Here is an 18,772-nt window from a genome sequence, read left to right as displayed (position 1 = left end):
CGTTTATCCAGCATTGCGTTAATGCTTATCCCAGGAAGCACATGGCAATAGGTAAGGAACACCTGGGATAGGATGCCATTGGTGAAAACCAGGCATGGACTGGCCATGGGGAAGTCTGGGAATGTTCCCGGTGGGCTGATCTTGTGAGGGCCGGTCTTTCTTCCCCGTCCCCGCCATAGTATAGTCGATATGTAGCCATATATTGCACAGCCAACCGGTTAATCGTGATGTCAACTGACATGAACAAAGAAGAACACATTCGTTTTCATATCTTTGTGGGGACTGTCCATTCATTTCAATGGGAAAACCCTAATCCCAACGACAACTTTCACCCCTACCCAGCCCTAACTTTAACCGTAAGAAACCAAAACAAATACATTTCTATAAAATTTGAGGTTCCTCTCTGGTCTCCACAATGTAATATATACATAACCCACACACAAAATAACATCCAAGGTAGGAATCAACACAGATAAGCCTTGAAATACAAACCATGTTAAATATTTTAAATGTTATTTTTCCCCCCCCAAACATAAAACGGAAGCTCCATACAGTTCACAAAAAATAGCTTTATTGCACATTATATTCACAAAGACAAGGAACCATACCACCAATTGTACATATCTTTCAAGTTTACACTACTTACATGGAAATGGAGCGAGTAAAATGTCTATAAAACAAAAAAAAATCCTTTCCAACCATTACATCACAGGGTCTAAACACTCAGATTTAGAAAATAATGTAAACAGTCCAGAGTACACCAGAGCTGGGATGGAGCATTAAAATTTTTTTTAAATAAATAAACCCATTCACACACACACACACACACACACACACACACACACACACACACACACAATTTAAAAATCATCGGCTAAAAGAATTTTATGAATTGAGTGCAAGGTAACTTTCAGGAATTAGTTTTTTTTTTTTTTTTTTTTTTAAATATACATTTTGGGTGTAAACATTTTAGGTTGGTGTCTTTCAGAGGAACCCTGAGAATTCTTGACGTGTTAGGCCTTCCACGACTACAAAACACCCAAAAATAGCGATGCCCTGAGCGTTAAATTTCACCCTAACCATAATGTAAACCTAAAATAAACCCTGAAGATGGCAGCTTCTTAAGCTACAAACAAAAACAAAACATACACAGAAGACTGGACATATTTCTGCCCACTTGCGAGACAGCAGGACTGTTTTGGCAACAAAAGATGAATCCAGTAGTCAGAATTTTCCCAGATTGTCTCCTGAGTGCGATAATCAAAATTCAAGTACTTTCGGTCCTTATGAGTTTTTCTGAGGAGAAAGAGACAGGATCTTTATTATGAAGAATTAGCTTCCACAAAGGCCACCATCCCCCATGCACGGGCAGTCTTGCCATCGCACACGGCTTCTAAGCACTGACCTCCATGGTCGTGTAGATCCAGTTGAGCATCGAGGTGACGTTGGAGTAGACTCCGGGGCGGCCTGGGCGAGCACAGCCCACGCCCCAGCTTACCACACCTGCCAGCTGCCAATATTCTGTCAGGTATGTCAAAGGACCTCCACTATCACCCTAGGATGGGAAAGGAGAAAGTGCCCAGGTGATCATTACTGGGGTATATGCTACAAACCGGTACAAACTATACACGTTTTACACCCCAACTGACTGCTTGAATATAAATTAAACAATATTAGGAGCACTCAAACACTGTTGGGGTCATTTTTCCTCTCCATAAACCATAACACTAAAATACATACATTTAAGAGAAATAGATTAATATATTACTATTACAATGAAAATCAACATATTATACTGCCATCATAACTGCTGTACAACAATGTATTATACTTCTTCCTCTGGGTCCCTGCTATTCATACCTAATTTTCCACTATTAATAAAGTCTTTAAATGTTTGATTTCAAAGAAAATGTTTCCTAAACTAGAACCTAGTCTAAATATTTCCCATTGTGTGTACCTGACATGCGTCTACGTTGCCTGTAAGGAATCCTGCGCAGAGCATTCTGGGAGTGATCATTGTGCTATAGACCATGGCTGAGGAACAGGTGTCACTGTCTATGAGAGTAATATCGGCCTTCTGAAGCGTATTGGACACGTGACCTGTGGAAGGGGAATGAGAAGAGGCAAAGTAAGTGGAGGAACGCATGGGTGAGGTGGGTCAGAGTGTAAAACCATTGCAAAGTTTAAAACAAAGACGTCTCCTTAAAATGCAAGAAGTCAGTTTACTGAGAGACTGGTTAAAACGATCAGTGGAGGCCTGCCTTACCGTCTTCTTTCGTATATCCCCAGCCTGTCACTACCAGGGGGGCTCCGTTTTGCAGGTTCAAGTTATAGGGGGGCAGGCAGATAGGGCGTTGAGAAACTGGTGAAGCAAAGACAGAACCATATTTTCACTTGATCATTCTATAAAAGATATGGATTCTTGATTCATTAAAATAAATTGGTTTATTTAAAGTTTCTGGTGGAATTTTTATTTCAATCCATTCCAAATCTAAAAACAGCTGGGTGACTTCAAATATTTAATTACAACAAGAGACTGCAGCAAAATAAAACATGCATGAACATGTCTCTCCAGAAATAAAACCTCAATGTAGAACTTTATAGAAGCTGTAATTTTTATTATGGCCACTAGAGGGGTCAGGTAATAAAAAGGAGACATTTGGAAACACAGTCCAGTCAAATGACAGCCCACTATTTCCTACTATATACCGTGATGTCACGGTCATGTATTTGAAATAAGTACCGTACTCTCAAAAAGTGATGCGCATACAAGAACACTAACTACTGTAATACATGACTGTAGTTTGCTGGTCTCATTTAGTCATATTACACCACAAGCAATCAATTTGCTGTTTAATAGAAGAATTTCACACTCTTTATTAGGGATGCAAGCAAATTAAGCAAAAGTTAAGTAAACAGCTTTACTACTCATAAAAAACAAGCTATTAGCTTGTAATTATTTAATAAGACTACAAACATTGACAACCCAATCTGAGCTAATCCTAATAGTGTAACTGGTAGAAAAGAATATCTAGAGCAGGGGTGGGCAATCTTATCTGCAAAGGGCTGGTGTGTATGCAGGTTTTTGGGATAACCTGTAGATCAGCTGTTAAAAATCAGGTGTGAGGACTCTTCAGCTAATCAGTCCTCTAATTAGTAATCTAATTAGGGAGCTGCAGCGAAAACCCACAAACCCATTGCTCACCCCTGATCTAGTGTCATCACAGTACCAGGGCTGGCCTGGACAAAGGGACACGGCTTACTGTACCTCCCACAGTGATGGGGTTAGTGAGGTGTATCAGGGTAATATCATAGTCGCTAGAGGTGGGGTCGTACTGCCCGTTGACTATGATCTTGTCCACGTAGGAGCCTCCCAAAGACACCACAGACGTCTGGCCTGAAACAACCCGCCACCGCGTCAGCAGTCGGTCACTGCCAGAGAGAGGAGGGGGACAAGGAGAGTTAAATGGGAGCCAGAGCCCAGGGAGTCGAGTTTATTTTGATCCAGTTTTAGCTGCCTGCTTCCCAACACCATGAGGTCTCATGTGCTTTCCTCTGACAGCGAAGGTATTACATATACATGCAGCAAATTTCAATACAATCAAGGGGCAGAAAGTTGAATGTAGGGGAGACTGGGAACAATTGTTGAATGCGGTCAGTTGCTCAGAGATGCAATGATTACCCCAAACACCAATAACATTTAGCAAAGCAGTACAACTTGGAAGGGGGGGAAAAAAAATTATGTATTTTGTGTGTTGTATCATTTTTCTACCAAAGAACTCAGAGGTTGTGCTTCGAAATGTATGGTGTTGTACAGCCAAGTCCAACAACAAAACCACAATATTGCTTTTTACGTTTACAATTCATTTATTTAGCAGAAGTTTTCTATTTAAAGTGATGTACATTTGAGAAGCAGGGTCAGACAACTCCTGGAGCAATTGGGGGTTAAGGGCTTTGCTCAAGGGTCCAACAGTGAAATCATTCTGCTGACCCTGGGATTTGAACTAGCGACCTTCTAATTACAGGCACAGCATCCTAACCTGCAGAGCCGCACCCATTTCTGCATATAGTGCTCCAGCGAGCTGCGGCGAGGACAGCACATCCATGTACCTTTACCTAGTGAAGCAGTGCGCCGCCGTGACGACCCAGCTCTCAGACAGCAGCGAGCCCCCGCAGGTGTGCTGTCCGTTGTACTGCAGGCTGACTTGCCAGGGCCATTCATCGATCATGGCGTCCACACCACCCACGATGCGGTCCTTCACTGCTGAGTTCCCGCAGTCTGACAGACACACACGAACAGGCACGATTAGCTCCTACACAGATGCAGTATATTACAGGTGCTCCTTGACTTACGATGGGTTAATCAGAATGTAATCCTATCAAAAGTGAAACACCCCAAGTCGAATGCATATGATAAACAGAGTAAATAACTACTCTTACCAAATATCTAAATAATTACTACAACTAACTAAAATACTAGTAGCCGTTTATTTTGTCCTCTTCGTGTGGGTTTGCTGCATCAAAAACAAACATTCTCCACCCTCAATTACCCTCCCCTCCCCCCAAATAATACATTTCTTTTTGGGAATGTTTGCTGGTCAGTACGCTTACTGCAATCCTTTTCAAGTATTGTAATACTTGAAAAAGTAAATGAATAAAAGTTTAAGATTAAACAGGGAAAAAAAATACTATGATATGTACTGCATGATTTGTTTACACTCACAATAGCTACAGACTGGCAACATCCGCACAATAATGCTTCCATTGGCCTGCATCAGCAGAAAGTATATGGCATATTGCTAGCCCGAGAACAGATAAAAATTCAAAGATGACTACTGATTGTGTGTTATTATTGCCATAAAGCAAGGAACTTCGGTACAGGAAGCCACAGAGGTCAAAGCACTCGAGCTGACTGAATTACAAGCAGGGCCCCACTGCCATATGGCTTCCGGCAACAAGTCTAGGCATGCATGTTGTCGGTCTGCATTCCTGTGGTCGGGGTTTGACACGCAACACAACATGACAGTGCCTATCTGCCATGCCATCCAAGCTCATTTTAAAAGGCAAGTGAAATGTAACATCTGTAGTGAAACTCACCTGAGCAGGACAGCGAAACCACGGCATTGGTAGAACAGGTCTGGCTGAAAAACCAAATCAGAGTTAGAGATTCATACGTGGTACCTGGCACAAATGCACAAACAGACTTTTTAAAAGAGAGAAAAAGCAGTTCCAATGCTGCTTGGATTAGATGCAGGCATTTTTGTCACTGTCTATTCATGTGTCCTTTAAAAATGCACGAGAAACTCGTGGAATTGTGCACAACTGATTAATACGAGATTTAGTACAGATGGAAGGGAAAATATACCTGGGAGAAAAAAGAGAAAAATCTATTCCTGACCGTAGGCTATCATTAAAATGCTGTTGTATAGCAATATTATCTAACCATAATATCTTAAAAAAAAAAAAAAAAAAGACTTCAGCTGTAATAACTAATTTCCATGGTTAAATAATCAAGGAAGAATGGAAAAGATGTCAGAGCAAAATCAAATACAAACTGAGGTGAAAATGCCTCAGTAAGACAACCATAAATGACAAATGCAGGAGGATTCCCATACACTCACCGCTTAACGGCTGTTAGATTAGCAGACAAAGGACTGCTGGATGTGACTGCACTGAAGGTGGAAATTAAATAGGACGGCAAGTCTGGGACGGGTACACTGGTGCTGCTTGGATTGCTGGCGGAGAAGAAGCAAAAGTATATATTATTAAATGGGAAAATGCTAGAACAGTCAAAATAGGGTAGAATTTACAGGTTACCGATCATTGATTTTGTTTTTTCGTAAATAATGTACCAGTCATAAGTCTGGACAAACATACCAAAAATCGTTTGTTTTTCCAACAAGATAACCTCATTGTGCTTACGATTATGTAGTAAATATTATCTGGTGAACAAGGACAGAGATGGAGTGCTGTGACAGATATCGTGGCCCCCCACAATCCCCCGGCCTAAACCCTATAGAGCTGGTTTGGGATGAGGTGGATCTAAGAGTAAGATCAAAGTAGCCAACTTGTGTCCAGAACTTGTGGAAACTCCTTCAGGACTGTTGAAGGAGCATTCCAGGTGGCTACATCTGGAAGCTGTTTGAAGGAATCTGCAATGCTGTCTCTAAAGCAAAAGGGGGCTCTTTTACAGTCTCAAATTTTGAGATGCTGAACAATTCTCTTGGTTGTTGTAACATTTGATATGTATCACTTCATTGACTCGAAGTCTTCTAGTACAAAGTCAATAGCGTAGCTGAAATAGTCAACTGCATTAAAAGCAGGTGTGTCCAGATTGTTACTGGTATCGTATATAAAACATCATAAAGCCAACGGACTTTACACTGATGAAGTGTTGGCAGCCATTGTAGCTTAGCAGCTAGCTAAGCATGGCTGCTGGGACAGACAGGACTTACGTTGTGTAACCCAGCTTCTTGCAGGCCAACTGGGAGTGTGCAGCAGTCCAGCCGTCGGCACACACTGTCGTCCAGCCTGTCCCAGCGACGTGCACCTGCAGCACACTATCGTTTGACACCAGACGGACTGCAGGGAGGAGGGAGGGAAGGGAAGGATCAGAGTCAGGGCTTGCAGGGGTTTCCCCAGAACAGGCAGTACATCCTGTTCTTTGACCAATAGGTGTTCCCTATAAGCATTCACATGACAGTCAGGTTCTTTGGCCTTTGGAATTGGACAATCCCATTCCTTCTAAATAAACCAGCAGACACATTCAGTATTTTAATGCACAGACTAACACAGCTCAAAAAGCTGAATCCTTTACATCGTGAAAGTGCCTTTAAGGAATTTCGATTTCTCAACTGACTAGTTACTACCTTGCGTGTGGGGGTTAGAGTCTAATACAGTAAAACGCTCTTCCCAGAAGAGCTGCATAGAGGACCTCAAGATGGAGTTACCCCCATTGCCATACCAGGGAAGAGGGTGCGAACAGTCTGATTGGTCACACATTGCTGTTCATCTTCAGCATCAATGCAGTCTGCCTGCCCGTTGCAAGTCAGCGCCAGAGGGATGAACTTCACCGACTTTGTACAGAAGAAATACTTGCTGTCGATCAGCACTTTGACTGGTGAGATGAGACGAGGTGGGGAACAAGAGAGTTGAGAAGACAGGACCACGATGCTGATTTTTATCCTGTAGAAAACTCCAGGTAATTTTATTTGCCATTTGCACAAATGCATCTGAAATAAGCTCTGGGTCAGCAAATCAATCTTTTGCTTTTAACAGAAACAAAACATGTTATGCTACTCTGCCAATTTCACTCAAACTGCCAACCTTCTAGTCACAGCCCCCATTAGAGTGACCGAAATGAGCAAACCGGTCCTTTAATAAGGGACTGGAATAGGGAAACGCAGAAGGACTCACCGAAATATATGGTTACTGCTAACAGGGCCAGTACAACCAGCACCAACACCACAGTAATGATGGCTTTCCTCCACGCAACTGCCTTCTGTGCCTGGGACCTCGGAGCCGTCATGGCCTTTCTGCGCTTTCCAGGCTGAGGTCCTGTCAAAGGTGTAAAGAAGGGAAGGAGGCAGGAAATCAGTGACATGTTCAAGCGATATCAAAGAGCTGCAGTGTTTAAGAAGATAACCATAGCTAGAGTAACAAGTCACGTCACGCACTTGATAAACTGTCTTTGCCCTTTTCAAAGGCTGATATGCCGCTCTTTAGTACTGCTTATTTTACTTTAAAATTTATTTTGCTTTACTATTTTACTCTTCTTTATTATTTTTATTTACCATACTGCTTTTTTCTTCCCCTTTTCACCCTGCATATTTTTACAAGCAAAAGGAAACAGGTAGAAAAGCATTTCATTCGTACAGTGTATGACTGTATGTGACGAAACTCGATACTGGAGTGCAGGTTTGGACATTCTGACATGTCGTAACTAACTGTGATACTGAGCAGCCTGGGTGGTTGCACTGCTCCCCTGTGGTTTCTGATTGAGGGCAGATCAAAGCAGCACTAACCTGTTGTATGTAGAGTTATACAATGTTGGATATGTAAATGGGTGGCATGGTCGCACAGTGGGCGCCATGCCCACCCCCCCCCCCATCTTGAGGGTTAAGGGGCTCTAGTCCCCAATGTTTTGGATGTGTAGTTTTGCATGTGCTCCCCACAATTGTACAGGTTCTCTTTTGCAGCTAGATGGTTTCTAAATTGGCCATAATGTGTGAGCATCTGATCGCCCAACTGGCCAATTCCCTGCCTTGCTCCCTGTGCTGCCTGTAATAGGCTCCAGGACACCCAAACACCTTGTCCAGGAGGCAGGTGGATGGACGGATGAGTGGATGGATATAAGAGAGCTATATAAATTTGGGTTAAATGCTAATTCAGAAGACATAGACAAATGTACAATTGTGAAATACAGCATTGATATTGATACCTAACAATACATGGAGACAATAGTGATTCATACAAAGCTATGGCGTGATACAAGTGTGCCTCTTCATGACACATTAAGCCAAGATGCACTCTTACTTTGTGTATTCTCAGGGTTGAGGGGTGTGGCGCTCTCAGCAAGCACTGCTTTTTCAATCTGAAACACACAGTCAGAGAAAATCAGCATCAAAAGGAAATGGCACAAATGTGATTTAGCGCCAAGCTTTTAAAAAGCAGGGGAAAAACACAGGTTTGTCGTGACAAAACCCAGATCAGAGTTTTTAAATCAAAACTCGACTCACGAATCATGTCAATACTGTTTAATTAGCCGAGAAAACTACCGCCTCAACACTAAATTTTACCATCCCTGGGCTAGCAATTAAGAGTTTATTTTGAAGCCTACGGGTTCTGCCATGTTATTCCGGTATTAGATGTATACTTAACAGACATTACAGTCACTTGTCACTGATACAATCTACTTTGCCATATTAGTAGTAAAGTAGTTTCTAGACGATGATTTTAAGAGTTTTCCCCAAGTTTGGTGTTACAATAAAAGTAAAATTTAAGTTTACTAAATCCTGCAGAATACTTAAAAGGAAAGGGTTAGCCTTTTGAGATTTAAACCCAGCCACAAATCAGCTCTCCAACCCCAACGTACCGCATTGGTCTAAGGGCCCATTGTGAGACATGAGAAAAGTTCAACAGAGAACATAAATGTTCAGTGTGTGTATACAGTTGTGCATTAATAAAAATTACACAATTAATAAATTTGTCAATATCCACAGCACCCATTTGCAAATTCCTTTAAAATCGCATTCATCGATATTTTTAGATGGTATAACAGCAGAAAAGATTCAATGTAGACTAAACAAAAGAGATGATTGTTGATTCAGGAAAGTCCAGCAGCATCTTGAGGGTTAAAAGGTGAAGACTGACAGGAAGATCGAATTCAACAGGGGCATCACAGCGAGGGTCCAGATCAAATGCATCACTGTGTGGTTTGGGAAGTGTAATGTTTCAGACTCTGCAAGACCCTGAAGCTGTTAGGACAATCAACATTGCGGTACCCCCACACCTGCCTTCCCCGACTGGCACTGGTTTACTGTACTCCTTCGCAGGGATAGATTACGAGTATTGAGTGCCCCTGGGCAACAAAGAAAAGAGCTGACTGGTAGCTCATGAAATTTGGGAAAGGCATGCAACATCAAAATACTCATCTCATTAAACATTTTAGGCACACTAACCTACTTAACCTGCCAATATTGGAAAATTTGTTGACCGTAAGGGGGTGGGATGTCTGAGTAACATACAAGACTGAAGCACTAGGTCCCATGCAACAGTACAAACAGCTGCTCATTATTACAAACAATATAGTTTAAAAGTAATGAGACAATGGTTCACAGGTTAAGGTAGCACCCAAATCAGTGCCATAAATTTACAGCCAAACACCCACAGGATCATGAACAACGTGCATATACAATCTCTACATCAAATAACATTCAGAACAGACAAATTATTCAATACGGAACACAATGCAAGCATAAATCTAATATGCTCTTGAAGCTAAACTATGCATTTCATTGCAGAACTTACAGTAAAAATACCCATGTAGAGGTAGCTAGAATTATAGAACATGCAGACAGACAACGGAGTTAATTAAGGGCCACGGCACGTTTTTGGACTGTCATAGAACCAAAATGTGATTTGAACTCAACCTTGAACAATGGAGACAATGGCAGTATTCAGTGCCCCACAAATTTCTGCACAAACTTGCTGCTTCTCCAATTGCAGTTCATTACTGGGGGGTAGGGAGACTAATTTCTTCTGTGGGTTTCTCAAAATGCGATATCATTCCCCAACTAAACTGCATACAGTGGAGGAGGGACAAGTTTAATTAATGTTGTGACGACAATCACAAAAAACAGGAAGTGAAACATCTACAGTCAAGCAACTGCAAAGCAAATTCATGCGTCACATAAAAAAACAGGCATGAGCCAGATCTAGCAGGAAAAGTAAGAAGTGAATCAAAAGAAAATAAGCAGTCTGTGCATTGGAAAAGGTGACTGGTAGATGTGACCGAGATGGAGGCAGGGTGGAGCAGGTTCAGACAAGCTTGTTTGCATAACCTGAATTTCTGCTTTCTGATGAGCTCCAGCCCCAGTGTAGACAGCTTACAGTGTGTAGCAAATCCACATACTGTCGTCATGCCAACAACCCCAGCAAAGGTCAAATTACTCATTTTTCTGTACCTCATTCAGTAAATATCTAATGACAAATTGTTGAATGTACAGTCAACCCTGGCAAACTGGAAATAGTATCAATGTAATGGAATGAAGGAAAACAATTCTGTACTTTTTGCACCTTTATCATACAGTATTTATCTACAGTATTATCATTCTCCAGTAACCAATAGTGCCAGTAGTTTCATATTATATGCAAAAAGGGAGTCAAATACATGTGAACTGTAGAGGCAAAGCTGACTAGCCACTCAGGAAAGGAGCAACCTCATTAAAATGCGCATTCATCTCTCACCTGAGCCTAAACAATCCACAGCTACCGGTTTTTCCTGTTGAATGGTTCTCAACTGAATGAGCAGTCATGTTTTCATAAGTCAGTGTCATGAAACAGTGCAAGCTCGGGGAGTGACAAATCAGCCTTGACCATTATGTGAAACGTTTCTCAAACTCTCAGTGAAAGAAAAAAAAAATTTAAAAAATGTATAGCAGAGCTAGATATCTTGATGTGGCAGAGTCAGCATAAAATCAGGTGAACCAGTCCCATAACAATTCACTCAGTGACAAAATTAAAAATTACACTACAAACATTTCTAATCAGTTTTTAAAATAACACTTGGTATCACGAAGACCAAATTAAAGAGAAAGAAAAATATACCTCTCAACAGCACTTTTCCACTGATGGATCCAACACCCCCCCCCCCCCCCCCCACACACACACACCCCCCCCCCCACACACACACACACACACACACACACACACACACACACACACACACATTTTGTTATACTGTATTGCTTGCTGAGAACACTGTGCTGCCGCAGTAGGAAAGTTTAAAAGCACAACAATGTATGCAAAACCTGTTGTATATAAACACACACACACACACACACACATTTACATTCCAATCATGAACAATTGTGACAATAGCCATTTCACATCAATCCATGTTAACTTTCCACAAGTCTATACTGCCCCTTCAACAACGAATCATTTTATAGTGACATTGTGGGCAAAAGAGCCAAACTTACCGCCATTGTGGCTCTTCCTCACTTGTGGGACCTCCAAAAGATGCAGTCAAGCCAATAAATCCCTTTCTAATGCAATCCCACAAAAGACTTGGCTCAGCTCTCCAAATCACATCAATTTTCCTCTTTCTTCCTCCACTTGTCCTTCCGTCCTGTTACTCCTGGAGGACTCAAGCCTGTCCTTTATGCATGTTCCCTTCAGGCATCCTTCCAAAGCTTTTATAAATATATTGCAGATCTATGAGAGCGGCTAGCCTTGACCCCAACTCCGATAAGCAGAAGAACTTCCCTGTAATAAGACACCACCGATTCCCGCCTCACTTCTCTCTACCTACCAGCCTTTTCCTTGTGGCGAAACTATGTCACCTAGCCGACACAGAGCTTCCCTCTCTGGGTCTCTGGGTGTGGCCTCCTCTTCATAGTAATGCTAAGCACACTTTGTTCTTAGGTGCACAGTAAGGACAGAGTCAGCAACTGAAGATTCTTTCGGTGTGAAACAATCTTCATTTTCTGTTTTGTAGCTTCCAATCTGCAAAAATTATTGACAGATTCACAGGGCTAGAATGGGAGTTTCAGCCCAGTAGAGCAACACCCCAGACCAGCTGCCGGTAAATTTTGTTGCGGGGGTGAGGTGTGGTGGTAAAGTTTATCGAACAGAGGGTGAAATATATTCATATTCTTTTCAGTTCCACAATTTGTCTGGATCCAGGAATTAGCGCCACACAGTTTGAGAACCACCAACTCAGCTAGAGTGTTGACATAAAATTGTGTTTCCTCATCACCAGCCCAAAACCAGGCCAGCTCATCAGGAATTCTCCCAATTATCCAGTCCGATATCATATATTCATTATTTCATTTAACTTGATCCAAATCTTTTGTTTAAAAAAAAAAAAAAAAAAAAGGACTGTGCACTCTCAACTAAACAGAATGCAATACTCGCTTTATCAAAACTATAGCTGGTTCTCTTTTTACAATGCTACTTTAACTAATCCCTGCAATTCCAGACTTCATGGGATCGACACATTTTCTTGTTGTGAAACATCAATACATTTCAGTTTGTTCCGAAAACAAGTACCTCATCTACAGCCACGTAAAACTTCTTAAATCTCAGTTATACGTTCTGCATACAAGTTGGTTACATTTAAGTTTCACCGACAGCTGGTCTGGGCAATGCTGACCTTCCTTAAACTCGTGCTCCACTACCACTAATTACAGTTAAGGTGCTTTTTGGTATGACTTTGCACAAAATCCAGACATATTGTATCTCACAGTGCTGAGAATGACCTTGGTACAGAAGTTGAGACAAAAGTCATTTTCAGCTACACACTCCGACCAGTCACTGTGGGTAAAGCTGAATCGCTCCACAGAGAATACATTACCTTTACCATCATTCTCAGTGCCAGTTGTAGAGAGATGCACAGGGGCATTTTTACTGTGAAAACATTTAGGTTTCCCCAAGATCATTATACCGATACAGTAGGTGCATTGAAGTCTAATTAGATTCACTTTGATTGGACCATTCAATGACGATCTAAGGTACAGCATGACATTTTTTATGAGACAAGTTACTTAGCATCTCTGTACATAAACCTATTAAGCCAGCTAATTAAAAATTAAACAATTAAAAAGTTATCAATTTTTGGCCCTTTCCGACTCTAATGAAGCCCTCACATTATAAAAGTAATGGTGGGTAAGTTTCTTCCAGCCTTGGCATGAAGAATAGAAGCGGTTCTGAAGGCAAAAGGAGAACCAACCTGGTACTGGCAAGGTTTACCTAAAGTGGCTAGTGAGTGTATATCCAGCATTGAATATGCATGCATTCCAATATATGACAGAAATATTCACACTTTTTTTTGGTGAACCCTGTCTCACAAAGTTAAAAGGAAGAACTGAATTATGTGAAGGTATTATGCTACTTCCATGCTTGGAGATGAGCACTGATATCATGAGAATTGAAATGCAACCACCTACCTTTTGACCATTTTCCTCATATGAATCTTGTATCTGACTTTACCTTTGACACTTAGCTTTTATGGATGATGAGTCAAGCTGTTGGCACATGTAATATGCAACTGCGCTACAGCACATTGACTCAATAATCACATGTTAGGTATGATAAACCATGTAACAGGATGTCAGCAACTTGAAAACAAAGGAGTCTTAATGGTACTGACTTGGAAACTGGAATTATATTAATAAGTATACAAAAGGGGACTGATGAAGTCAGATATTTTTGACAATGTTTGACCTGTGGGCTAGTGCTCATCTCTACCCTCCGGATGATTTGGTAACTTTACTCAACATTACATTTACCTGCTACATTCTTATTTCCATCTGGGACACAAAATTAGGAGGATTTGGCCTGAATTTCAGGAAGATGCCATTTAATTTTCAGCAACTATGAGCTCTCTCCCTCCCTCTTTTATTAAATCAGTTGCCCCCCAAACCTCAATACCTGTCTGACAAGCTACAAAAATCTAGTTTTACCATTCCTGACAAATTTCCTAATAAGATGTGTTCTAGCACAGACAAGGAAAATTATCTTGCCTCCTACACATTTGTTAACAGGAACATCCCAGCCACACACTCGTTTAACCGGTGAACACAATGAGAAACCACTGAGGATTCTCTCTCTCAGTAGCTTAGCCGGCATCTCACAGCTGCAACACACCTGCAAGTGTTTAATACACACATGTATATACCAGTGTCACCAGCATCTTTACACCTTGGCGTGCAACAGAATATTGAACAGCAGTATCAGAAAGACCAAAAAGACTTAAAAACGACTGCTGCACATCAATTCATTTGTGTTCTCATTTTGAAAAAGAGACCCAGAGAGCCAAGATCTCCAGGGAGTAAAGTTGAAAGATTAATAGATATGTAATAGTTTCACTGTTATCACTATTATAGATCTGCATGTTCTGTTCTTGTGACACAAGAAGGTATAACAATGGGACCATTATGAGCACAGAATACACAAGGAAAAACAGATATTGACTTGGATCTGGATAAGAGCCAAATAAGTTCCAAATCCTTCATTAAAGCTATTTGGACTTGGGCAGTCATTAAAGAATGACATACAATCCGCTTTCTTCAGAAATAAAACAGGTTAATCTTTTGTCTCTTACTAAAGCCTCTTCAGAAGCACGGGACAGTTTCAAAAACCAAATAAGAATTAGTTTAATATTAATCAGGCCATCTCATACACTCACAATGTGCTTTACTTACATATAAGAATCTTCCAATGATTATAATGTAGAGTGTATTCTCCCCGTTTCTTCCCTCTTCACCTTAAGGTGTTTGTATTGGTATGAATCCTTCGTATACTCAGACCCAGCCATTTGAAGAGTGGATCGAACCGCTTTTACCACTATTAAAATAGTGTACCGCCTTCTCGAGGCAGGAACAAGCACCATGCCCTCCTCTTCACTCCTGTCCAGCTTAGCCCCTCCTGTCCACCTCTCCCATTTCTCATTGGGCTGCAGCTCTGAGGTGACACTTCCACAATATCAAAGACACCTCCTTTCATCACCAAGACGCCTTCCTTCTTCACCACTCCCCCTGCTCGTCTTTCTTGTGGTTTCTTATGTGCTGGATAGCCTCAGCGCATGGTTATGCATTTAGAAGTCTCATAACCCCCCCACCCCCCACCTCCTCTACAGTACTGCTTCAGAAGTCATCCAATGCACTATCCAACCTTTTTCCGTGAAGCCATTCTGAATGACAGTGCTCTAAGGAAACAATTGTGTGGTATTCAAATACACAAAAGCTCACCATTGTAGAATTGATATACCCGCTTTAATTATTCAGTGTTCAGAATCTAGTAAGAGAAGGTTGACATTCAGGCACACAGGTCAAAGACTGATACACAGCTACATCCAGGCAGGAAAGTCAGTAAACACTGACCATCCAATAACTCAACGTATTCTAAAACTATGAAAAAGTAACTAAAAAGAAGATGCTTTGATAAAACACCGGCTCACCCCTAAAACAATCTATGTACAGAAAGCAGAGGAAACTCTTAGGCTCAAGAACCTACGTGCAATCCTCGGAGAATTTGCCCATCTTTAATTACCAGCCATGTTAGATGGCGGTAAAGGAAATCCTTTTGACGTTGAACTGCTGGGAATCACACTGCTACAAGTCAAGTGGAATTACCCGTTTGTGGGAAATTCAGAGACAGCTGATATTTAGTAAATATAAAGGGAATCAGTTTTACAAAAAAAGCTATGGGGCCTAAATGAATAGAATATTCGATATGCTCCTCACTTCACCGACATGTTTATTTTTTCCGTTTAGAAAATCGCCGAATTAGAGGAGCTGTTGTGCCTGTTTTTGATTATTTTTTGTTTTTTAATTTTTACCATATACTTTCTATGCGGTGTACTCACACTGTTGTTGTTAACGTTTTTTTTACGTTTATTTGAGACCCGCTTATTCCGGACGTTAAATAATTCAGTGTAAAATATAACCACAACGAATTACGTTTTCGATTAATTCTCATCATAATGGTGTTTTAAAAAAATAAAATGAATTATCAGTGTACCGTACTCACCAACACCAACTTTAGATATGCATAAACGATCCAATCCAAAGACGCGTAAAGCGTACTTTTTAACTTCTATATTTTTTAACGCAACAACGCGTCCATATCTAATTCACAATTGGCAAAAACCTAGTTAGTCCTAATTAACTTGGTTGATTTGGCGGGAAACCACGCCCGTTTCTCGTGCTGCCGAGATGCGCGCGCTGGAAATTCTTCAGTAGCGCCCAGTTTATATATACTTGAGACATTTAAGTTACCATATGACAGGCAGCTGAAACTCTAGGTAAAGCGACTCATTTCCAATAGTCCGCAGAAGAATGTCTGGCTCATTAAATTTTGGCGAACTACGGTTATTTCAGATGACGAGTTACCCAGGGTTGCCAACTTTACTCAGCTAGTTGGCGTGAGACTTTGAATCTGAGACAAGTATGTACACGTTTTTACATGAATGTCAGAGGTTTATTACTTTGTAAATCTACCCTAAATATTAAAATAAGGGAGAAATCCTTGTATTTTAATCTACTGTTGAGTAGGGTGACCAGATAATCCATGTCAGGGAGGACACTTTGAGCTACTTCGGGTTTTACAAACTACTTCCAAATTAAAAGGCTCCTGTGCTCGGCTAAAGAGTTCAGCTCTTCTTGTGCTTTGACTGGTTTGTTTCCTTGACTGAAAGACTCATCCAGCTGTTTCACATTAGCATTAGTGACACATGCATGATTATAGGAGACTGACCAATCAACACACAGCAAGAACTCGGTGCTCAAGTGAAATCCAGGTCAGTTTAATTGAAATGGTAATTTACAATTCCTGTCCTAGCTCAGTGTGTCCTCCCTGACATGGATTATCTGGTCACCCTACTGTTGAGCCATTTAAGCTTAGTTGGTGAATGTAATTTAGTGTCCTTCCCATGATTTTAAATAAACATGAAAGGTCATAGGACACACTCATCGTTAAAACCATGATAATGCTTTTCCTCGAAAGTTAGTTGAGTATTGGGCAAAGATTAAGGGCTGCCACGATTAGTCGACGTGTTCGATGATGTCGACGCAGAAAATGCGTCAACATCAATATTTTAAATTGACGCATCGTTTTTTTACTTAAGTGAAATTACCTTTATGATTTCTAAAACTGTTAATTATAAGAGATGTTTTCCTTTAATATCAGTACGTAATTATGGGAATATAGTTCAGTTCTACACTGTGCAAAGTTTCGATGGCTTTCTATACGGCGGGGGGAGGTGTTCTATGATCACCTGTGTGTGTGTTCGTGCGCTTTGTGCTTGTTGGGACCAGATTTGTCTTAAACTAGGACTGAAGGGCAGACACCAAATAAAAATAATACCAGGGTACCCGCGGTCATGGAAAACCTGGAAAAGTGTTGGAATTTTGAAATAATTTTTCCAGGCCCTGGATAAGTTTTGGAATTCTTGGACAGAGAGGAAAAGTTTTGGAAACTAGCCTTGTTCATTTTCTCCCCGCTTCGTTCCACAACGCGCTAACAGAAATGTACGAGTGGAAGTCAATAGTTAACTACCTTGGTAAACATCCGTTTCCGCGCAGGTTTCGTGTATTTAAGATCGCTACTTTTTTGCTCGTTATTCCAGTTTTTATGGGGTTTTTTTGCACGTATTTGAATTTTATTGATGTTTCCCGTTTTTGACTCCGTTTCCCTCTACCAATCATAAGGTACATATAATTTTAATATTGGGATTAATTTTCTTAATAATTGAACGCTATTTGCACATTGCCGAAAGTTGTCCACCGTCTGTGTTTATTTGCTAAGCAGATTGGTTATTATCAGCAGTTAACTTAAACAGTCAATTTGATATTCTGGAGGAAAATTAATTGTTTAGATTAATCGGTCAATTGGTAAAATAGTCGATAGATTAATCAGTAGAAAAATAGTCGTTAGTGGCAGCCCTACAAAGATCAAACATCTTTTTGATCTAAGCTTATGCTATTTATTGGTTTTATCAGGCATATTAAATGGCTGAAGTTGTTTCTTGTTACAGGAAGGTGTTATAAATGGAAAAACTACTGTCCCCTATAAACATTGGCATTTCTACCCAACCAGGTGAGAACCCCGGCATTTTAATTCTACTCCTTAAGAAAGATGGTCAAATAATTTATATGTGAAATAATCAATCTAATCTTTATCTGTGATGTCATACATTTTAAATAATTAACCCAACCACTGAAGATATAAAAAAGCAGGATGTATGGCTGAGTTTTCTCTCTTCCTGATCTCAAGTGACTCTTCTCGAGTGCACAGCATGGGAAATCCCTGTTACGGTAGGAGTGCTCCAGGGAAAGCTCTGAGTCCCCTGTGTCTCTCAGCTATGGGGAAAGGGATAGATCTATTCCCTCTTAATTCAATAACTGAGTCCTGTCAAAGAACATATATTTGGTTTCTCCCATCTACATCCTTTTGTACATGTCTGCTGCTGTAATTGTCTTGGTCTGTTTTTCAGTTCTCTGTTCTGGAATAGGACAAGCTGTCACACTCCCTCTGGTTGAGCTTTTCT

General features: G+C 40.8%; 1 protein-coding gene and 1 long non-coding RNA gene across 5 annotated transcripts in view; one reads left to right on the top strand and one right to left on the bottom strand.

The window, feature by feature from the left end:
• Window positions 1–549: 549 nt before the first annotated feature.
• Window positions 550–16,446, bottom strand: LOC111854951 (transmembrane protease serine 4-like). 3 transcript variants are annotated; one of them, XM_023833480.2, is made up of 13 exons: window positions 16,255–16,446; window positions 8,536–8,593; window positions 7,417–7,557; window positions 6,965–7,117; window positions 6,456–6,582; window positions 5,622–5,735; window positions 5,098–5,141; window positions 4,117–4,279; window positions 3,269–3,432; window positions 2,267–2,362; window positions 1,958–2,100; window positions 1,406–1,555; window positions 550–1,296 (listed from the first exon to the last, which is right to left on the bottom strand). In XM_023833480.2, exons 3-13 carry the CDS (start codon window positions 7,526–7,528, stop codon window positions 1,285–1,287), a joined length of 1,278 nt encoding a protein of 425 aa, XP_023689248.1. In that variant the 5' UTR covers window positions 7,529–7,557; window positions 8,536–8,593; window positions 16,255–16,446; the 3' UTR covers window positions 550–1,284. The 3 variants fall into 3 exon arrangements, with proteins under 3 accessions (XP_023689248.1, XP_023689249.1, XP_072557340.1); XM_023833481.2 differs by lacking the exon at window positions 16,255–16,446 and adding an exon at window positions 14,928–15,061; XM_072701239.1 differs by lacking the exon at window positions 16,255–16,446 and adding an exon at window positions 11,703–12,189.
• LOC111854959 (uncharacterized) overlaps window positions 16,444–18,772 on the top strand; it is a 22,759-nt gene continuing 20,430 nt past the window's right edge. Inside the window, exons 1-3 of one of the 2 annotated variants that reach the window (XR_002840790.2) lie at window positions 16,444–16,671; window positions 18,260–18,321; window positions 18,499–18,539. This is a non-coding gene — a long non-coding RNA (uncharacterized lncRNA). Of the gene's footprint in view, window positions 16,672–16,712; window positions 17,934–18,259; window positions 18,322–18,498; window positions 18,540–18,772 lie in introns of those variants that run through there. The other variant, XR_002840789.2, reaches the window with a different exon arrangement.

The sequence above is a fragment of the Paramormyrops kingsleyae genome, chromosome 17 (genome assembly GCF_048594095.1).
Source record: "Paramormyrops kingsleyae isolate MSU_618 chromosome 17, PKINGS_0.4, whole genome shotgun sequence".
NCBI lineage: Eukaryota > Metazoa > Chordata > Actinopteri > Osteoglossiformes > Mormyridae > Paramormyrops > Paramormyrops kingsleyae.
Note: the sequence above shows the minus strand (reverse complement) of the source record. Positions and strands in the feature narration are given on the sequence as shown.

Bases quoted from the DNA above. Each gene is read 5' to 3' on its own strand.
- LOC111854951 (XM_072701239.1), bottom strand. The intron at 6,583-6,964 runs GTATGGCAATGG...TCCTCCCTGCAG, and splicing joins TGTTCGCACCCTCTTCCCTG to TCCGTCTGGTGTCAAACGAT. The intron at 2,363-3,268 runs GTACAGTAAGCC...TTGCTTCACCAG, and splicing joins TAACCCCATCACTGTGGGAG to TTTCTCAACGCCCTATCTGC.